The sequence below is a fragment of the Anopheles nili genome, chromosome 2 (genome assembly GCF_943737925.1).
Source record: "Anopheles nili chromosome 2, idAnoNiliSN_F5_01, whole genome shotgun sequence".
In the NCBI taxonomy this organism is placed as follows: Eukaryota; Metazoa; Arthropoda; class Insecta; order Diptera; family Culicidae; genus Anopheles; species Anopheles nili.
Window position 1 is genome coordinate 56,466,818 of NC_071291.1, and position 16,547 is coordinate 56,483,364.

The 16,547-nt window shown below is 45.8% G+C and overlaps 1 protein-coding gene across 1 annotated transcript; it reads right to left on the reverse strand.

The window, feature by feature from the left end:
* Positions 1-8,747: 8,747 nt before the first annotated feature.
* LOC128721752 (long-chain fatty acid transport protein 4) lies at positions 8,748-15,620 on the reverse strand. Its single transcript, XM_053815536.1, has 10 exons — positions 15,424-15,620; positions 13,790-14,178; positions 12,396-12,491; positions 11,257-11,416; positions 10,391-10,592; positions 10,061-10,253; positions 9,926-10,004; positions 9,583-9,852; positions 9,422-9,512; positions 8,748-9,347 (listed from the first exon to the last, which is right to left on the reverse strand). Exons 1-10 carry the CDS (start codon positions 15,618-15,620, stop codon positions 9,039-9,041), a joined length of 1,986 nt encoding a protein of 661 aa, XP_053671511.1. The 3' UTR covers positions 8,748-9,038.
* Positions 15,621-16,547: the final 927 nt, after the last annotated feature.

Genomic DNA, 16,547 nt, shown 5'->3' on the forward strand with positions numbered 1-16,547 from the left:
ATGACTGCACCGTTTGATTGATTTGATATTTACACTTTTTACAAGACAACATCATCTGTAAGCTACAGAGACCGTGCCGATGTTACAAGCTACTTGACTAACTATTTTTTTTTCTCAATGCCTTTACTTCAACTAGAAACGCTACCGGCTGACGGTACCAAATCACTAGAAACTCTTTCCTCTTTCGCCATTCAACGCCATGCCAGCAAAAGGAAGTGACTCCTCAAGAAGGTCCTTCTGGACGCGTTGGAACTAGCCCAAGCTTAAGGTTTGAAGCTCCATCGCGCCACCGGTATAAACGGTGCTGCCGGTGTGAAATAAATTTTCTTTAAAATTCAATTAAGTAAACTTTCGACCCCTGGCTTCACGTGCACCCACGCGGTATTGGAAATTTGTTCCGCACAAACTATTCAAATGAAGCATTGCAGGTGCCGAATAGCGTGGCGAAAGAGCAGGTTAAAGGGCTATTTTAAAATCGGTCCCAACCTGAATCCTTCACTCGCAGGCGGTGTACAATCGTTTAGGCTTCAATTTGCTTTAGCGAGAAAGTTAAACGAACTGAAGCCGTTTTCCACGTAATTATCGTTCAAATCAACAAGGCGCTTTACTTCCGGAAATTCCTCTCAATAAGTAATAATTGCTAACTAAGCGTTTGCTACTAAAATTGTTGAAAATACTAATATCAAATATACTAATATTCATTTTTAAATTGACTTGTGCCTAAGCAATCCCGTTAAAAAAAACAAACCCGATTAGATTAAAATATATTTTGATCGACCACATCCTGAAGGACATGGTAAAGATTTTGTAGCAAATGGAAACCAACTCCTAGTATCTGCCGTGGCCAAATAAAAAAACTATTTTTACATTGCATTCGAGTTAAAGCAACTATTGATTACTTAATACTATGTATAAAATTTTGAATATGTAAAAAATGAATTAAAACATGCAATCATTTGATATGGATTGAAAAGGATAATTTGTATTCAAAGGATTTGTATTCTAGTACAACTTATAGCTTATGAATATAAGTAATTCTTAATTTGAACAAACTTCTCGTGCAAAACTGTATCAAAGATTTTAGTTTTCAAAATATCAATCGATTCGAAAACAAATGCTACATTCTTGTGGCGTAAATGGAGACGTTTTACATTATTACAAAAAAAAACAATATTGAAAAATTGTACGGCACATGTTATTGCTAAATTTTTGCCAATTTGCCACCAGAAACTCAAAGTAAAAATTATTTGCCCAAAAACATAATGCAGTTCGCTTCAAAAACACACGCTCAATGTCATCGATTTCCCGAGAGCTACTAAAGCGTTCCTAACAAATCGATCATCGATCATCCGGCAGTCTCACAGATCGGATTGAATAATGATAAACTTGTCACAAAAAGTACCTTCCCCGGTTGCAGCTCGGTACTATTTTCTTTTCCACCGTGGCTACCATTTTCTTTCAATTCAATCTCGTCCCAAAAACGCTCACTTCAGCCGCTAAATGCAGTCGGGCAAAGAGCGAAGACCCGTTGGTTTTTTTTTCCCTTTTTTCCCAACTCAGTCAAGCATTTTTCTCGCTGCTGGCTGGAGATTCCTCAGAACGAGAAGCTCTAACCACCCGGTGCGCGCGGTGTAAAATATTTATGGAAATCGAAAATCATTAATTACATCTGTGCCACTGCCAATAACGATACGTTCCCGGCTGGTGCGCTCGGCGACAGCCTGCTGCAGCCAGTCGGTACGCCGAGCGCCGGAGAGATGCTGCGAGCCTTTCGATAACATCACCGTTATCAGAGCAGGACCCACGGCCACCGGAGCTCCTTCGGCTGTGCATTCGAGAGCAAGAAGTTGAATATGAACGTAGAGAGGAAGAGAGAGAGAGAGAGAGAAAAAAAAAGAAACGAATATTTGCGTGGCACTCGAATGCGCGATCGGATTCGTTCCCTTTTCGTTTCGGTTTTCCCTTTTGGGGAGAAGGAAAACTTGGCCACGCCGCATCAGTGGCAGCAGTTGTTCTTGGGGCACGAACACGCACACACACACATACACACACGCACACGAGGCCTCCAACGAGGCCGCACTGTGTAGCGTAGGGAATAGGTAAGAGCCCATCACAATGACGCCAATAAGAAACGGAACCGGTGTCAGGTGCGGCTGACATATGCTCGGTGGAATATAAATGGTCGGTTTTTCGGTCGCCCTGGTCGGCGGGTTTTAAATCCTACCCCCAAAACAAGCCACCAGTGGCCAAAGTGGCCGACTGGTGGCCGAGAAAAGCGGCCCAACCAACCACTCCCCATGGAAAAAGGGGTTTTCAGGCGTCCGCTCATTTGCGCCCCAAATCCGAGAAAGCAATCGAGAAGGTGAACGATTTCGCAAACTTACCTACGGAAGCCCTTGACGAGCGATAAGAGAGAGGCGAGATGAAGACGGAAGAGGGCGAAAGCCTTCCCGTGGCCCCTCCCCCCCCCCCCACCGGAAAAGGTGGCCAAATGTGGTGAAGCGAATTGATGCCGGGAGTCGAGAAAACGTGCCCAACTTCTCAAAATGTGCTATCTTATTATTTAGTTCTCGCAGAGATAAGCGAATGCCAAATGCAGGAGCGCTGTTCTGCTCCGGGGGGGGAGAGGGGCTCCGGTGGCTTCCTGTTACCGGCATCCGCCACTTGTACCAGCCAGCCGCGTCCTTCGCGGCCCGGCCTCTACAAACCACCAAAACCCTGTCGGGCTGCCCGGTAAACCCATGTTGTCGTTACGTCAGGTTCAGCGATTCAAAGTTTTCACCTTCATCTGCATGGTTGGAAGCAGAAGGGGATCTGTGGTGGAATGGAGTGGAAAGGATACGAGAACGTCCTGGAAGGGAGTGTGGCCGTGGAACGGGCTGCCAACAAGTACGGCATCACTCAGCGACGTCTTCCCATCACGCAGGTAAGTGGGCAGAACGCGGGCGAAAATTGAGTTTCCTGTGAGCTGGCTGGTGAGGTGGGGGGGGAGGTGTAAAGGACCTGAAGTGGGGAGGGATGGGCGGCGCATCCAACCGACAATCCGGTGGTGAGACTAATCCCGACCAACAAGGGGTACGTTTTTTTTTCTGTTTTCTCTCACCCCAGCATCCTTGCGCCGGGAAGATGCGGAAAGTAGTACTGTTTTCGACAGAGCGAAGAATCAAAAATCTCTCCTGTGGCTTCTGCTGGTAGCCGTCTTTGCAGCGTCGGTGAGGCTTGTCAAGATCGAAGGCTCTCGATTCCGCTGTACGGGGGAAAGGGCAGTTTTGAACACAGAAATTTGTAGCTCCTGGGAGGATGCGACAAATGGTACAAATTTTAACAAAATAAGTGAAGAAAGACAAATAATAGGCGTTGATAAATGCTACGATCTTGTATTGTTGAGGAAAATTATTCAATTATTGGTTTTAAAAATAACCAACAATGCACGATAAAGGAACAAATGTTCTTTATGCATAACGAAATAACATAAGCAGAAAATGCACTTAAAATCTGGAGACTTAAAATATGAGTTTCTTTTCAAGAAATATGAATTTACTTGAACATCTTCTGTATGTATTTCATGCATCAATAACAAGGTAAGAAAAATGATGCTATACATAATTTTATAGATAAAACATGCGCTGTATATAATTAAGCCAAAGCTATAAATCATAAGATAAAAGTTCGTTTTAAAATCACTAATCATTATAAAAGTGTTTTTATTATCACAAAATCAAAGCTGCAATACGTTACCGACATATCATTTGGGCTAATATCGAACGAAATACAGCATGAGTTATTGCACATTTCCACAGTGCCGCAAATGTGTGTTCCATTTCTGCAAGATTCGCCACCAGCCGGATTCTTAATCCGTCAGCGGTCAGCTGTTTGCCACCATCAACCTTAGACATTTCCATTCATGTCGCCTGAGCTCGAACCGATGTTCGACGGTGCAACTGCCCCTTTTCGGTTGCGGGAAAACTCACCGTGGAGGGAACGAAAACTGAACCGTGCCTATGCTGGCCGGTTATGTTTGCGTACACTTTGGCGCATATGCTGCGATTATAAATACAAACCAAACGCCAGCCGGTACCTCGAGTGTTGACGCTGCTGCCGTTTCACCCCGAACCCGGGGAGGTTGGCCAGAAAGATAGATAAACACTCGGCCAAACAATTTCCAATGATTATCGCATCAGAGCGAGCTCGACCCATCGCTGCACCAATGTTCCGGACGCGCGCCCTATGTGCGGGTGGCTGGTGCGTAGGACAGTGTGTACGTGTGTGCGTGTGTGTGCGTGTGTGTGTATGTGTGTGCTGGTACATATTTTCCATGCAAACACGGTGCGATGGACGAATTTCCGCCACTGCTTGTACAACTGCTTGGCCCAGTTGGTGCGTTGACTACGGAGGTGTTGTTTCCGAACCGAACGACATAAGCGACGGAAAAGATCGGAGCGGATCCGACGGATGGTTAGAAAATCTATCAAATACTACCGTTTTAGCGCGAGGTGCTAACAATTGTGAAAAGTTTTGCATATTACATAAAAAATCGTTCACAAGACATCGTGCGTTGATACATATTTTTTAAATTAAAAAAATTAAAATAAAATCAAATTTCCAAAACCTTTTTTTTATATTAATGCACTTAAATGAAGAAAATCAGTACATGTTTTAGTTTCAGCATTTTTTTTTATTTTACTACTTTACTTACTTATCAGGCGCTACAACCGCTTGGCGGTCTTGGCCTGCTCCAGGAGAAACCGGAACCGCTCGCGGTCGAGCGCCGTCGTCTGCCAATTTTTATTTTATTTTTAGAAAAAGTTTTAATTGAACAATAGAGTATCTCCTAGCTTCATGTAACACATATATGTAACACAGATAATGAAGAACCGTAGTTTAAAATGTATATGGTATATTATTTATTATTTATTCAATACTACTTATGGAATATTCATAGTGTATATCATATATTGTGCTAATTTTATTTGAAAATTTTTGAGAAGTATAATTATTATAGCTATGATGTTTTTGTGCTATATTCTATCTGTTAAAAAGCCAAAAAATCTTAAAATTAAATGAGCTTTATTTTAGGGTTTTTACAATGATTTTCAAACGCAATATTACATTAAAACGTAATGAAAAGCATTCAAGTAGATTGAGAGATTTAGGAAAAAACTCTTATTGAAAAACACAACCATATTCTATTTCTTATTACGTGACTCTCACTATGGACACGAACTTCTTTCCAACCTCTCTAACCAAACCCACACATAACGCGATTGCCTCCGGATTGCCATCCATCACCCAAAATCCGACTATCAGCTATCGATTACAAATCAATTCATCAGACAACCCCCGATTGGCGCACATCCTCCAAAGGCTCACCCAAAAATTGCCAGCATCGTTCGGTGTAAAGAAACGCACCAACCAAAAAAGCCGCCTCCAAAACGATCGCTAGACCCCGGACCCGGCTACAAGGACCAGTTTCGATGTGCCGAAATTAATTTGTAATAAAATCCGCTACCAACATGACGGCCGCTTTGGCCACTCAACACGTCTCGCACTCGCAATCTTTCCACGTTCGATTTTCACAGCTGTAATGAACGCGCCTCGCTGTGCACGCGCCTTCGAACGTACCAGCCCCAGCGATCAGGCGACGATGACGAATACGAGCCGTCCTTCGACGGCTGAAATAGATGTGCGGAAAATGCTCACCCATTTGTGGTGACGACTGCGAGCCCACTTCAATGTAGCCGGCGTGCTGGCGTCCATTGTCGACCAGTTCCGCTCCCGATTTTGAGACCCGAGGCGCCAATGTGTGTGTGTGTGTGTGTACACGCACAAACACACGTATGCGTTTGTGTGCGATCATGTCCTACATTCAACCCGAGAGCGCATCACCGGCAGAGATTCAATTCAAACATCTGTCATTTTGATAAAAACATGTGTTTTTGTGTTCCATCATTTTACTTATCGCAAACTCAAATCCATTAGTGCACGAACACGAACACGAGGGGGGGGGGGGGGTGGCACTCGGTGGTGGGTTGGAAAAGGACCGCAACTTTTTCGCCTTTCAAATGTGTCGAAATGTGTCGGTGGAAATCCGCTCGGCCTCCGCCGCGCTCTTTATCGCTTTTCCCGCCCTTCCACGCACGGTATGGGATTTTCCCCGACTTTCCCGCCGCCATTATCTTTCCGGCGTGTTGGCGTTCAGGCGTTCGGTGTGGCCTTAGCGGAACGAAGCGGAAGCTTTCACGAGGTGGTTAGGGCTGATAATTTCCCGTTTGCTGACGCGCCTGGTTCCGTTGAAATGTGTCATAAATGCAGTTTTACACAAACGGACGCTTCGGAAGGGCGGATTCCAGGCGCTGCGTCAATCTCCAACACAATCGGCCGAAACTGCCGTTCGTACGCGTATTTGGAGATCGTTTTGATGCCGCACCGTTTTGTGCCGGTTTAACGTGTGTCAATTTCCTGACAGTCGCATGCCGCGCTTAGATCGTGATAGGTAAAATGCTCAACAATCCACCCAGGTATGGGTTGAGCCACGACGAGTCAATCAAAGTGAAGGGTTTTAATTACGATTGGAATTTTAAAATATGCCCATTATCAACATGAAGAGCGAAAATTGTTCGCAATTTAGCATGCGACCAATAACTTAAATGCATACATTTTGCTATAATATATGGCCTAATACTCGAATTAAATCCATACCATTCAAAGTATCATTATCATTATTTTTTTTCTTATAAATAACAACTAAGATGTCTATTCATTCATCATCAGAGCTAATATCCGTATCGTAGACTTTTTACTCAAAATTTAAGATTTTTCTCAATACGTTTGAATAGTTACAGCGTGTTTTGCATAGCAAAAGCTTTTTAATTGCTTGTTTTTGCCACCGTATAAAATCATTTTTACAAAAATTTACAAATTACACTAACTCTTTCCTATACGGAATATTGAGCTAGGTTGAGAAGTAACTCAAAAAAAAAATATAGTATCACGTGAACACATGCAAGCATCCACGTGCGTTCTCTCGATGGAGGCGCCAGGTCCCTCACGTGCGTTCAATCTGCTCGCGAGCATCTGCGCTCCGAAGTGACTATAAATAATGTAAATATTCGTCGATAATACGATTCGATGTCTGTACCATTAAATTAATTATCAACACTTTTATCAGCGCCCTTGCCTCCGTACCATTACCGTACGCCCCGTAGGCCACCGAAGCCTCCATCAATCTTGAACGTTTCGGTTGGAACCGAAACCCACACCGGACGGTGGCCATTTTTAGTCGCTCCCTAATCTGTCGATAACATTCTGATTTGTTCAATCATAACCACCACCTGCGCGCATAAAACGCGATCAACCACACACACACACACACATACACCGCACGGGCGTCCCTTTTAATGGCGCCTGTATCGTGAATCATACATTTTGACAGCCACCTCCCGTGGCCAGAACCAGAAACCCTCTTTCCCGCGGGGGTGGAAAACTGCATCAGCAAGCGCAAAAGCAATCTAATTCCCGTTAGGTGCCCCCACGGTTCTTCACGCGACACCCAGCGTTGCCTCTGCTGCAGTTCGCATCGCTAATTGGTTATGCGACGATAAGTATTTGTTATGACAATAGCAACACCAAATTTGCATAAACACTACCAGGACACCTCGCGGCGTTCACATCGCGGCCTCGGTTCGGCTGTGTTTGCGCTCGGTTGCCCCATGCGTCGGCCTTTGTCTCCGGTCACTTTAGCATATCGAGTGTTTCGTAGCGCCTAGCCCTTCCCGGTTCAACAAAACGGCGCCTCACGCTGCCTCGTTACTCCACAATTACCGGTCGCTGGGTGACAAAACCCACCCACCATCCCCTGACCATGAGGGGGTGCACGGGTGGCCATTTCGGTACATGCAGCGACATGCATTCCGTGGCAGCCCGGCCACCGAGAGTTGGCAGCGAATCGAAAAGTGCTAAATTGAATTTTATGGAAATTAAATCCCCGCACCCGCGATCCGCCACCCGCCATCGGGTGGGTGGGGAAATTTGCAGCTTTTGCCAACGTTCGGTTGAGGTCCCTTTTTCCCCGCTACCCGACCCGACCCCCGACCCGGCAAGGGGTTTGCGCTCCGGCATTTGATATGTCGAAAATAAATTAATACAAACATTAGCGTTTATTTTCTTCTCGCTCTCATATTATACGTATAATTTTTGCTGCCCCGCGACTCACTTTTTGCAGTCCAGCCCGACCGTGTGTGTGTGTGTGTGTTTTGTTTTAGCTTTAGCCGAAACTGGAACCGGCCACCGGCTGGCATGTGCCGGGGAAAGGTGATGCAATATGGCAAAATTTGCATTTCATCATGCTGGCGGGTATCCGAACAACGAGAGAGAGAGAAAGAGAGAAAGAGCTAAAGTACAAAAAAATGGCCACTACAACTGGCCGTGCAAACATGCGACAGAACTCGATCTGAAAATGAGCCACCCGACCGAATGATGTGTGTAGGTAAAATATTGAAAATTATGCATCTATTTGATAATTTCAGGCTCGCGTTTGCTCACGCGTCACGCCGTTGCGTTGGTGTGATTTTTGTTTGAATTTATATCCCGCATTTTTTGGGGGCGCTATTTGCTCGTTAATATAAACATCACACGGCAGCCTGCCGGCGCGAGCAGTAGGACTTCAAGTGGCACGTTTTATAACGGAAAAGCACATCATCCTTTCTCGATGTTACGCACATTGAAGCAACACGCAAGCGATACGATAATGAGTACAGTTTATTGCTACTGATTAAGATTTCTTACTAGTCGCTATGTCGAGAATTACAAATGCAACAATCTTATCGTACAAATGATTCGATCTCTTCGATCAAGATTTCGTAGCTTAGGTGTCAGTATCTTCGGTTAGAAATTTCAGTCATTTTCCTTATTTGGTTTTACGATTGAGAATTTGAAACAAAACAATACAATTATACGTACAAAAATAAATGTCCTACACAACAACATCTAATGGAATCGCTAGATTACGCCTCCCGTCGCTAGACTTTTGCGGAATTCTCTCATAGCCTCGCTTTGCCACTTTTTATGTTTTCGTGGTCCTCCGTCGTGAACAACCGATAGCTGCCATTGCCCTGCAGGAAGTAGAGAGGGTCCTTGATCTTGTTCAGATCGTACCCATCGACCTGGAGATCTCGCTTCTTTAGCTTGAACGTCGTCGTCATTGGCACTTCCGAAAGCACGCGGATGAACAGTGGCCTAGCGTAGGCAGGTAAACTAGCCCGAATGCCGGCCGCCAGCTGCTCCAAGTCCACTTTGCCCTCGGGATCGACGATCGCCGCCATGCCAGCTTTGCCTTCGGTGTCTGGAATCTGTATGAGACACAAAAGTTGTCAGTAATCTACTTCTTCTGTGGCATTATTTTCTCATCAAACGATTGACTTACATCAACACCGTAAACGGCGCAGTCCTTCAATCCCACGATCGTAGTGATGACTCCTTCCACCTCGGACGTTGCAACGTTTTCGCCTCGCCATCTAAAACAAAAAAATCGTACCCATAGTTAGCGACATCGAAACTCAATCCTCTTTTGAATGGATGTGCTACCTAAACGTATCGCCAGTTCGGTCCTTGAAGTAGTAATTCCCGAGTAAATCCTGCACCAAAATGTCGCCGGAATTGAAGAAGATGTCTCCCTTGCGAAACACGTCATGCAGCACCTTCTTTTCCGAGGCCGCCTTGTCGGCGTACCCGACGAACGAGTTGAGTGCCTTCTTTGGGTTGATTTTGCCTACAAACACTCCTGGCTCGCCAGCTTTGCACTTGATGCAGAATCCATTCTGTCCTCGGATGATCTCGCCGGTTTCTTCATCACACCTTTACGGTGAAGGCAAACATTTACGAAAATTAATACCGCTGTAGATTCAAATGCACGGTGTTATGCTCTCACCTTATCAGCGTCACCGGATAGATGGCCTTTGCGAAATTGGGCACGAAACCAACCGCTCCCATGGTGTTATCGATGTTTACTGTAAAAACAGGACGTGTGATTTGATGCTATTTAAAAATAAACCATGCTGCATACATAAGTTCGAGTTGCCTTCCGTTGAGCCGTAAAATTCGCCGATCTGGGCAATGTTGAAACGCGAAACGAACTGGGGCCAAATCTGGGGACGTAAGCCGTTACCAAACATCAGCCGCACGGCGTGCTGCGTGTCCGTCGGTTTCGGTGGCGTCATCAGTACGAAGCGACATATTTCCCCGATATACTGTGCTACCTATAGGAGAAGAAAAAAAAAAGGGAAAACAACATACCGTCGCCATGTGTGAGCAGTAGAAGACGAAAGTGAAAAGTTTTATACGCGCCAGCTCCACCGACCACGTGCCGCCCGGGGAGGATGCTGCTAATTCTTACCGTACACTTGTGCCGGATACAGTCCGTCCAGAAGTTGGAGGCTGAGAACTTCTTACGTAAAGCTGCCGTCATACCGCACAACAGCACGCTGCCAACGCCGATCATCCCACCGGCCGAATGGTACAGGGGCAATGAATTATAGATGATGTCGTCATCGCGAAAGCTCAGCATGTAATAGCATCCCAGCGCCATGAACGTGTACCTGTGGGAAAACGAAGAACGGAAAACCGTTCACTGGTGGAATTATTTGTTCTTTTTTTTTTCGTCCCTTTCATTGGCAACGCGTAAACGAATGGAAATGTTTTGCGGGAGTGGAATGAAAAATGATGCAGTGTTAGGTACGCTAACAACAAGCTGACGATCTTCAAAAAGCCTATTGAACTATTTGAAATGACTAGAAACAGACGAAAAGTATACGATAAGTGAAAGAGATGTAATATACAATTATACTAAATAGTAAATAAAATAATATGACCACCACAGGACAAAATAATCATTTATATTCATCTTGATTGAAGCCTATTCAGGAGTCAGCAATGAATCTATCCCTCAAGTAAGCGATGAATATAGAAATTGAACAATTCTACTTGATATTTAATTAAGTTTATGCTATCAATTTTCACATATTATTAGACAGTATAATTTAGATGGCACAAAAACTTGATAAAATGATTCCATTTTCGAATATCGTACACTATCATACTGAAAGATTTCATCAAAAAGTACGATAAGCTCCCGCACTAGCCGAGCACGAAATGTTACGCATGACGAGCAGAAATGAAGAACAATTGAGTCGAAACGAAACAGCGCCGACTCACGGACGGTGTGTGATGGGCAGATTCGCCCCAGACGGAGTGTCGACTCACCTTAGGTTCGTGATGACGGCCGCCTTAGGCATCCCGGTCGTGCCGGACGTATAGATGTAAACCAATTTATCTTTCGGTGATATATCATTCGGGATAGCGCTTAAATCTACGTTTGAGCTACTGCTGCCACTATCCACGCTGAGCCTTAAATCTTCGGCATCTAAAACAGAAAAATTTTGCGCACGTGAGAAGATGATTTATGATTATCAATTATATCGTATCGCATTAAAAGCTCTTCCTCTTTCGCGCGCTCGCGCCAAGCACACACACGCTCGCTCGCACGCTATATCCTTCGGATTCACGTATGTGTGCGGAAGGCGTACGCAACCTGGGGACCACCGTCAGCTGCGACCACAGGAGCAGCCCTTTTCACATCCGGAAGCAGACGAACCCACAGCATCACACCTTTTTGCCTGGACTGGCGTGTGTGGAAGCGTGCGTTAGCCCTGGATGCAAGAAGGGTGATAAAACTTCCCAGCAAAACCGCACCGGAACCGGTCATGCAAAGAAGCGGAAGGTTGCGCAGGTACAGCGGGACGAATAAGCAATGGGATGTGACTGTAAGGATAATGGACGGGCCCGGGTTTTGGCTGGACGGAGCAGCCCCAAGGTTGCGTCCGGCGAAGAAACAGACGGGCGAAAGGCATCGCACGAATATACATCATCGGAATCGAGATGTGTGCAATTTATGGGAAAACAGCAGAGGTTTCGGACAGGATCTCGAGCGACTGGCGCTTTGCTTTCGCACCATTCGGCATCCGTGGGGCGCACAAGGAGTGGATCTGGCGGGCGATGACGCTGTGGAAAATTCTTAAACGCTAGAGCCACTATCGTTGCGCCACAGTTCGATGCTCGCAGCAGGCAGGATCTCGGGAAGGAGAGAACATACCGCTAAAAGGACTCCGTGCACGACGTGAAACCGGTGGCACAGTGTGGCGCTTACGGATGGGAGAAATCGAGCCGGAGATAAAGACACACAGGCGGAAAGCGAATCGGGACGATTGGACAAAGCTTTAAAACATAGGCACGGATCACGGGCTTGGCTCTGGGGTCCGTGCAGGGGTCAGAGGTTCTTCCTCGTGGATTTTCGCAAACGGAAGCGAGCTCAATCGGGTGCAATTGAATAAAAACTCATTTACCTGGCAATGGGTCACTGCTGGTGTCGGCACCGTCGGTGCGGAATAGGTGTACCGGTAAGCCTTTTATGCCGTCCTGCTCGTTTATTTCGGCGATCGCTGCAAAAGACAGTGGGAATATTAACGATTTTTCGTACGGCTCATCGCCAAAGACTGCGGGCATTCGTTCGCTCTCGAAGGGATGGGGTATTTTTTGCCATAACCACCCACTCTCCCGGAGTGACTGAGTTATGATTTCTTAATTACTATTTGCACAAAAGGTGGTTTACTGTGTTTCATTGTAGTGCTTCCTCGATAAGAAGGCAGCAAATGACGTGAAATCTTTTCAAACAAAATATCTTCATGCTCATTCAATAAACATAATTTTGGGTTGCGAACATTATAGTTCCCGTGAAACAACTTTCTATACAAGGAACTGGAGAGCAAAATTGAAATTTTCCGCGGAAAAAAAACGTTCCCCACCTTTCAGTCGCTTTCAGGTCTATGCACTTGGTGATAAAACTAGCCGGGATATTCAATTAACTTTTTGTACAAAAATCCTACCTTCGCTGCTCATTTTGCTTCCTTTCTCTCTTCAGCGTGACTGATGCACTCTGCTTTTAATTAAAAACTACTCAAAATTTCCCAATTTCGTGCATTTCACATGCAGCGGGGAAAAATTGCATCCAAATGCCCTGTGGTCCACAGAAAACACCCTCACACGAGCGTTTTTCATTCGTTGCTCTGAAACGGCTCTGTCCTGCAAGGATGCTTAACAAAAGCTATCTCTTCTCTGGTAAAGCTAGTTCATCTAGCAACAGAAACAAACGCAAAAAAAACATCCAAATCCATTAGGTTATCAATCCGGCATACCTTTCCATTCATTCACCACGCAATGCAGGCACTGAACATGCGATTGATGACCGCAAAATGGCCTCCCCGAACGGTTCGGTCCGTTCAGCGGTGGATAATTGACGGTTTTCGAGTTCTCGAGCATCAATTGTACGCGGCTCAGGTATAGCAAATCCCATTTCTTCCCGTCCCGCATTGGGATGGGAACGGAGTTTGGGAAATAAAATTTCACAATCCCTTCGAACCAGACGGAAACAAGCTAGTTTGATCGGGACGGTTCCTGGGTGGGGTTCCTGAGTTTTTCGGTAGGCCATCTTTTCAGGCTCCCATTTCTCGGAGGACGAATCTGCCCCCAAGAACCTTCTCCAAAGGTGGAAACGGAAGTCGCTGTGCAGTGGAGCATTAAACCGGTGAAACAAGGGCTCAACGGAAAAACTCCTCCGGGCTGATCCGGCCGGGTAAGAACACGGCAGTGCTTGCCGGCGAGCGGCGCATCATCAGCTGGCAGCAGAAAACAAGACAGGACATGCCAGGATGATTGATTGACAGTTTCTATTATCACTTACCTCCGGCCAGCTCCGAGCTGACGATGATTGCCTTCGAATTAGCCACCGTTATCGAGTGACGCAGCGTTTCCTTCCGCAGGTTCGAATTGATCAGCGCCGTCACGATGCCGACCTTCGAGAGGCCGAGCCAGATGCAGGGATATTCGAGCCGGGTTTCCATCAGCAGCGCAATCGTATCGCCCTTCCGGAAGCCTTTCGCGTAAAAGTGAGCCGCCACGCGGTCAGCGAGCTGCTTCACCTCGGCGAACGTTAGCTGACCGTCGTCCATCAGGAAGGCTACCTTGTTTGGGTGACGAGCGACGACACTTTCGAAGATTTGCACCACGGTCGCACCGGCTCGCTCGTACCGGTAAAGGCTTAGATTGAGCTTCAAAAAGATGATCGCGGTTCTGAGATGTAGAGCAGGAGAAGAAAAAAAAACAAAGAAATCACGATAAAGCGCTGGAAAAAAGCACGTGTGTCGGATGTAACCGTTTTCTGCTTATTTGCTCACGTACAATCGCAAATTACTGCCACGCTTTCATCTCAATCATGCGATAGTTTTGCTACAACCCATTCGGCACGCGATAGGAATTATGGAACAACTGAGACACAGCTCATCAACTTCACATGCAAGATAAGCAAACAAATTGTTACGATAATCGCGCTAATCTGAGGCTATACATTCGTGTTTGAGAACGAATACAGATGGCCTGATTTATGATATTTTTTTCTGCTCGATATACAATTACACTGATGATTCATTCATGCACCATCAATTACAATCCGATGCTATTTATGCTTGTGTTTCTGATTCCGATAGATTTTATCTTAATAATTGTACACAGCAGAATGATTGTACTAAAATGGCATAAATGTTAATATTACCATGCAAAAAACATTTGATTCAACGTCCAATTTTGATAGTGAGACTAATCACATACTATTGGATAAAATACTAGAGATTGAAAAAAAACTAGCCTATTTTCATGACTTTCAGTGAGGGTTAATTTTCACGATGTCATGTAGAAATGATACATTTTTCATCCAATAATCGTCTACTCTGACGTCATTTAAGCAATAAGGAAGTATGATAAGTGCTGATGGGTTGTATTAAAACCAGAATGAAACGAATCCAGCTCGCTATTGGCAAACATTACGTGTGCAAAAGCCAACAGATAAGCCCGGGGGCTGGATATCCGCGATAAACCCGCGAGCAAGTGTAATTTGGCGTGATTTAGCGAGCATTATCACTGCCATGGATACTAATTTTGCCGGATTCCCGGATACCCGGTGGAAGCTCCCCGACTCGCGCACACACACATGAAGGTATTACGCCACAGTATGCAAACCCGTCATTAGGGATTGAAGGGCCGCGCTGCACTCGCGGCGTGCAATTTCGCGTCCACCGTCAGAGCGCGCGAATTGAATCAACTGCTCGCCGTCCCAAATGCCGGTTGCGAAAGCATTAGAACGTGTTATCTCTACTTAGAAACAATCAGCATGCAGCGCTTCAGCGGCAACATAAATCATCGTCAGCATGCAGGCGAAGTTGCAGCGACCACTGCTGGCGTGTCCGGAGGCCAACTTCTGAACGTGGCCAACGTTTCTTAATGCTAACCCTCTCACCCGAAGGGATGTGTCCCTCGCCTTACCGTATGTCCCGCGGCAGTGACACGATGGTGGCGTACACGGTCGAGGGGCGATCACCGGAAATGAGGTAAAAAACGACACCGGTCAGTATCGACTGCGGTATCAATCTTTGTCCGATCGCTAATGACGCGGCCATGGCGGCAGCTGTGATGCCGCATAGTGTCAGGAATTTTTGCTTCAAATTCAACTCGACCAGCATTTTGCGTGCGGTTTCCCGGGTGTTTCCGGGGGTGTACTGTGGCCGTTTCGCCGCACTCTTGCGGCCCCTAAATTTCGGGCGAGATGATTCGATCCGGGTGTGAAGCTTTTCTGCGATTCGCTCCAATTGGCGCGTCCTGCTCGGAGGGTGGCTGCTTGAGTCGGGGACAAAAAAAACCACTCTCGCTGGGAGTTCGAATACGGATCAACAAATGACGAAGCTGATGTCACTGGGGGGATTCTAGAAGAGAGAGAGAGAGAGAGAAAAAAATGCAAATAAAAATGAACGAATTAGAAACGTGAACAGATGGTAACATGTTCAAGAAATGCAGCATGTCATTAGTCGAACATTTGATCGCAAATCAGCGCTATAATGTATTATGTTGAGAGATTGAAGAGCTAGCTAGAGATGCTTAAATGCTAGCATATTCACTCCATTTATGTATCGAATAAAGCATTTCGACGATCACAGCTCCCTCTAGATTAAAACAGATGACCAATTCACAAGCTCTTATCATTTACACCTTGCTTTGAGTTATTACGATTATGCAATAGAACGTTATCTTTGTGGTACCTTCAATCCAAACCCGACCCGGTCTAGCATTTTTCTACTGCCACCAATTGAGGGTCGTTTTTCACGAGACAGAAAGCACCTAGCACCCTGGCTCGCGATACTAAATTACGCAATTCAATGTTACGTTCGATAAAACCACCCTACCGCCCGGTTGTGTAGCACACACTTCACCTTTTGTGAAGCCAAGTAGCAAAAGCGGACTACCACGGATCGAGCTACACAATCGCGTAAAACACCCAATGCCTCCAATTGTCATAATCAAAATGCATAGCACTTAGTGCACGGTTCAAGTGGCAAAAGTGAGCGTGATTAGCGTCCGAGTGGTGCCGTCAGCTTCAAGGGAACGTGCCCACG